Raw genomic sequence first — 6,000 nt, 5'->3', positions numbered from 1 at the left:
CTTTTTCTACTTTTAGCCCCAATGATCAGTATAGAGTTTGGCACAGAGTAAGCAAGTACTTACTAAATGCTTTTAATTCACTTGTTAAATTATTATTTATTCCACGCAACAAGAACTTTTTGTTAATTGGGTTGGTATTCTTAATATATGTCTCTCCTTGTCCTCATGCTCATTGCTCAGAGTGTTTAGAGGTCACAGGGATCCTTACAGATCATCTAGTCCAAATCCTTCATTTTTGAGATGAGAAAAAGGAGGCCCAAAGAGGTCCAGTGATTTACTCAAGGTTATGAGTATCTGCTCAAGTTCTCCAAATCCACTGTATCATTCTGTTCCTCCTACTATTATTCCTTCAAGATCCAACTCAATATCTACCTCCTCATGAAGTCTTTCCAGAAAAACTCTAGCCCTAAATAACTTGCCCACCACAGTTGTAAATTCTTGTAACACTTATGCATTTAGCCTACATATACTATTTCATATTTACATGTTGTCCCAAATTGGCTCACTAGTAGCTTCACAAATGTACATACAGAGAAGTCTGCTCCTTTTATGTTGATTTCTACATGAAAGTAAGACTATATGTACATTATTCACAATGAAGCTATTGGGAATTGTCACCTCTTCAATGTGGGTAGCCTACATTATGAGTCTGGTTAGGATCAATGACAATTAGGAGACCATAGCATCAGTGTTATATTGTTCCATTTATTTACAGCATTGTTTCGTATACCAAAGGCATTACTGGGATTTGGTTCCATCATTGAGAGGGTGCATTTGCAATGGTTTCTTAAAACATGTTAGCTGGTTGGCCAGACAGCAACTACCACAATTGCAATAAGCAGCAATACAATCACCATGATCATTCCTGAAAAAAAAAAAAGTACAAATTACTTCCTTAATTTTATTAAAATGATTTTTCCAAAAGAAAACACATTCCAGTAACCCATTTCTGAAGAGAAAGGTAGCAATGCCTAAGTATTCTTGAAAATGTCAAAATGGAACTTTTTGCTCATGTGACCAGTAAAATCAAAGTGTAGATTTTCCATAGCTCTCACTAGCTCTCAAAAAAAAAAAAAAGAATTATGTGACAGATATAAAACAATCACAACTGTTTCTATAGGACAAGTAAGTAAGAAGCCTAAGAGTGGCACTGTGGGTGCTACTACTGCTAAAGCCAGAATCTGCTGGGGCCCAATGTTACAGGCCAGAGTATCAATGCCCCTGGCCCACAGTAGTTAATGAGATCAGAATCTGCTACATGGAATGATTCAGGCAATGTGAAACGATTCTGGCCAATCACTCCAGGGCCTGAGTTCCTGTTCCTATCAGTGGTCATCTTCTTTACTGTTAAGAAATTCCTCCTGTTGCCAATTACTAAGGGTCTCGGAGCTCCTGATATCTCAAACTCATATGGCTAACACCAAGACTAGGAATATCCAGCTCAGGATCATGCACCTTTGTTCAGGGAAAGATACAAATCAAGAAAAAAAGACACAAAGCTAGATACTCCTTTAGGCCTGTACATATGCTATATTTGCCATGTGTAAGCAATAGTCATTTCTGCTCAGGTAGTGAAACCTCACTGGAAATAAAAGAGAGAGAGAGAGAGAGAGAGAGAGAGAGAGAGAGAGAGAAAGAGAGAGAGAGAGAGAGACAGACAGACAGAGACAGGGAGAGACACAAAGAGAGACCGAGAGATAGAGAGAAAGTTATAGTTCATAATTCAGTAGTGAGGTTAGAAACTCCTAAAACTAATGCAACACTCCTGCCTTTTAGAAAATTAACTGGGACACAACTGGCACATTTGTCCATATCTTTAATTTCATAAGGGTCTCTGTGCTCCTGGGAAAAATTAAGCATTGTGCTTCTCCCAAATGGGGAAAGGATAAAACAAAGAGGAACTATAGATTAATATCAACAATGAATCAGTTCAAAATGTTTAATAATTTTAACATAATAAAATGTATTTACCTAAAATAAAAAATAAGCACTATGTGCAATGGTGATTTACTCATTGGAAGCTTTACCAATAAATACAAGAGTAATGGAAAGATGCCTACTCTCTCCAATATTACTTGATATAATTCTAGAAATGTTCACAATGAAACAAGGGAAAGAAATTTAAAGTGTAAAGATAGATAAAGAGAAGCCATTACTATTTTTTGCTGACAACATGATGCTTTACTTAGAAAATTCGAGAGATTCAGTAAAGAAATGAATCAAGGCAAATAATAGTATCATTCGAGTTGTGGGCTACAAAATTAACCCACCAAATCAACGGCATTTCTATATAACTACAAAATCCAAAAAGCAAATCCCATCCAAAATTACTAAAAAGGACAAAAAACATCTAAGAATCAATCTACCTAAACACATTCAATACTAAGTATAGATTCAATTATGAAATGTTTCTTAAAAAATAATAACAATGTAAATCACTGGAGTAATATTTAGTTCTCATTGGCTAAACTATGCCAATATGATAAAAATGACAATAAACCCAAGTTAATTTATAGTTTTAATGCTAGATTAATGAAACTACCAAAATTATATTTTACAGTGGTAGATAAAATAATAGTAGAATTCATCTGCAGCAGTAAAAAAATTAGAATATCAAAAGAATTAATGAAAAATGTTGGAATAAAGGGGGAATAGCACTTTAAGAATTTAATCATTAGCACTTACATACTACTATAAAGAATCAATCATCAAAACCATTTGGTATTGGTTTAAAAAAACCAGATCAACACCTCATACCCATCAGATTGACTAAGATAATAAAAAAGTAAAATGACATGCTGAGGAGCATATGGGAAAACAGGCATACTACTGTACTGTTGGTGGAGCTGTCAACTAACTAGTCCAACCATTCTGGAAAGTAATTTGAAACTATGCCCAAGAGGCTATTAAAATGCATACCTGGTGACCTTGCAAAACCAGTACTAGAGTTATATCCCAAGAAGGTCAAAGAAAGAGGAAAATAGCCCATATGTACAAAAATATTTATAGCAATTCTTTTTTGTGGTAGCGAAGAACTCAAAACTAAGATGATGTCCATTAACTGGAGAATGCCTGAACAAGTTGTGGCATATGAATATTTATAAGAAATGATGAAGGATGGAGCCAAGGTAGAGAACTGACCGAGCTTTCCCAAATTCCCCTCTAAACAACATTAAAATAACTCCTCAAAAAGAATTACGGAATGGTAGAACCAAGAAAAGGATGGGCTGAAACAATTTTCCAGCCCAAGACAATTTTTGAAGGTTAGCAAGTCTTTCTTTTTGGAGTGAGAATGAGCACAGTCCAGCAGGGGCTGCTCTTGGCAAGCTAAGCAGCAGGCCTTGGCGAGGGTCGGGGGGGGGGGGGTATCAGTGGTCAGACAACTGGTGAGAAGGAGATTACAGAAGATCCTTTGCTTTCACTGGGAGAAGGATTCTGTTGCATTTTCCATACACAGATCTGGGTTGTAGTCCCAGGGAGAGGAAGAGCACTAGTATACTAGAGCATGTGACTGCACAGAAGTGGGGACTTTGATCACACTTCCAGAGGGGAAATGAGTACTTGTGGTTACTCACAGACTAGAGCATAGGCCAGAAAAGTGACTATACCTCCCCTTTGATCATACCACCTTAGAAGAAATGAAAAATTATAGACCCCCAGAACTAGCTCTGAAAACAGCTGAAGTGCATGTGCATGTACACACAAACACACACACACACACACACACACCACACACCCCCCTGAAGATAGGGACAGTGCTCTAGCACCCTGGGAGCAGAGTTGAACTTTAACATAAAATTTAAAAAATATACTAGAAAATGAGCCAAGCACCCCCACCCCCCCAAGGACCCAATCATAGAAAGTCACTATGAGAGGGAAGATCATTTGTCCTTCATTCCCAAAGAGGACCATGACATCAGGGTAATGTCATAACTTGCACTGAATTGGAAATGAGGGACGGCTATGTACATACATACGTGTGTGTGTGTGTGTGTGTGTGTGTGTGTGTGTGTGTGTGTGTGTATCAGGACAACTGGAGATGGACTTAGATGTTTAAGGCAATTGGGGTTAAGTGACTTGCCCAGGGTCACACAGCTAGTACGTGTCTGAGGGGAGATTTGAACTCAGGTCCTCCTGACTCCAGGAACAGTGCTTTATCCACTGAGTCACCTAGCTACCCAAGGGAAGTTTAAAACACAAACTCAAGAGGACAACAAAGGAGCAACAGAGGACAACAAAACAGCTACATACAAAGTCCCCTCCCCCCCCCAAAAAAAAGAAAAATGTGAATTGGTCTGAGGTCCATAAAGAATTCCTGGAAGAGCACAAAAAGGCTTTTCACAAACAAATAAGAGAGGTAAATTGGGAAAATAAATTAAAGTGATGCAAGAAAATCATGGAAAAATATTCAACAGCTTGGCAAAGGAGGTACAAAAAACACTGAAGGAAATAACATCTTAAAAAAAACCAACCAAACAACAACAACAAAAAAACCAGAATAGGCAAAATGGTAAAAGAGGCACAAAAACCCACTGAAGAGAAGAATGCCTTAAGAGAATTGGCCAAATGGGAAACAAATGTACAAAAATTCTCAGAAGAAAAGAACTCCTTAAAAAGTAGAATTGGCGGGGAAGCTAGGTGGCACAGTGGATAAAAGCACTGGCCCTGAATTCAGGAGGACCTGAATTCAAATCTGGCCTCAGCCACTTGACACTGTGTTACCCTGGGCAAGTCACTTAACTCTCATTGCCCCACAAAAACAAAAACAACAAAAAAAGTAGAATTGGCCAAATGGAAAAGGAAGTACAAAAGCTCAGTGAAGAAAATAGTTCCTCAAAAATTAGAATTGGGTAAGTGGAAACTAATGACTCCATGAGATATCAAGAAACAAACCAAAATGCTGAGAATGAATAAATAGAAGAAAATGTGAAGTTGTTATAAAAACAACTGACCTAGAAAACAGATCAAATTTAAGAATTACTGAATTACCTGAAAGCCATGATCAAAAAAAAAGAGTCTAGACTATCTTTCAAGAAATTATCATGGAAAATTGCCCTGATATTCTAGAACCACAGGGTAAAATAGAAATGGGAAGAATTCCTACTCACCTCCTGAAAGAGACACTAAAATGAAAATTCACAGGAATATTATAGCCTAATTTCAGAGCTCCCAGACCAAGGAGAAAATACTGTAAGTAACCAGAAAGAAACAATTCAAATATCATGGAGCCACAGTCAGGATAACACAAGATTTGGCAGTTTCTACATTAAGGACTGGAAGGCTTGGAATGCGATATTTTATACAGCAAAGAAGCTGGATTATAACCAAGAATCACTTGCTAATAAGCAAAACTGAATATGGTACTTCAGGAGAAAAATGGACAATTAATGAAATAGAGGACTTTCAAGCATTCCTGATGAAAAGACTGTAGCCGAATAGAAAATTTGTCTTTTAAATAGAAGACTCAAGAGAAGCATTAAAAAGGTAAGAAGGAAAGAGAAAATATAAGGTATTCTATAAGATTAAGCTATTTACATTCTTAAATAGGAAGGTGATACTTATAACTCCCAAGAATTTTGTCATTATTGGGGCAGTTATAAGGACACATAGACAGAAAGCACAGGTGTAAGTTGACTATGATGGAATGATATCTAAAAAAATAATAAAATTAAAGGGTGAGAGAGAGGGTCACATTGGGAGAAAGGGGAAGAGAGAGAGGTAGAAAGGGATAAATTATCTCACATAAAAAGGCATGAAAGAACTTGTACAGTAGAGTTGGAGGTAGGGGTGATGGACAATGCTTGAATCTTATTCTCATCAGAATTGGCTCAAAGAGGGAATAACATACATATTCATTTGGGTATAGAAATCTATCTTATCCTACAAGAAAGTAGGAGGGGATAGGGAGAAAAAAAGGGATGGGATTAGAAGAAGAAAGGGCAGATGGGGGAGGTAGAGGTCAGAAGAAACACCTTTTTGGGAGTCTACTGGACAAGACAA

The 6,000-nt window shown here is 37.3% G+C and overlaps 1 protein-coding gene across 1 annotated transcript in view; it reads right to left on the bottom strand.

Annotated features, from left to right (window-relative positions):
- Nucleotides 1-685: 685 nt before the first annotated feature.
- STX8 (syntaxin 8) overlaps nt 686-6,000 on the bottom strand; it is a 253,960-nt gene continuing 248,645 nt past the window's right edge. The window contains exon 8 of the mRNA XM_044000019.1: nt 686-865. Coding sequence (XP_043855954.1) covers nt 798-865 — 68 coding nt within the window. The 3' untranslated portion in view covers nt 686-797. The remainder of the gene's footprint in view (nt 866-6,000) is intronic.

Source organism: Dromiciops gliroides, chromosome 4 (assembly GCF_019393635.1).
Source record: "Dromiciops gliroides isolate mDroGli1 chromosome 4, mDroGli1.pri, whole genome shotgun sequence".
Lineage (NCBI taxonomy): Eukaryota > Metazoa > Chordata > Mammalia > Microbiotheria > Microbiotheriidae > Dromiciops > Dromiciops gliroides.
This window is presented reverse-complemented; position numbering and strand designations above follow the sequence as displayed.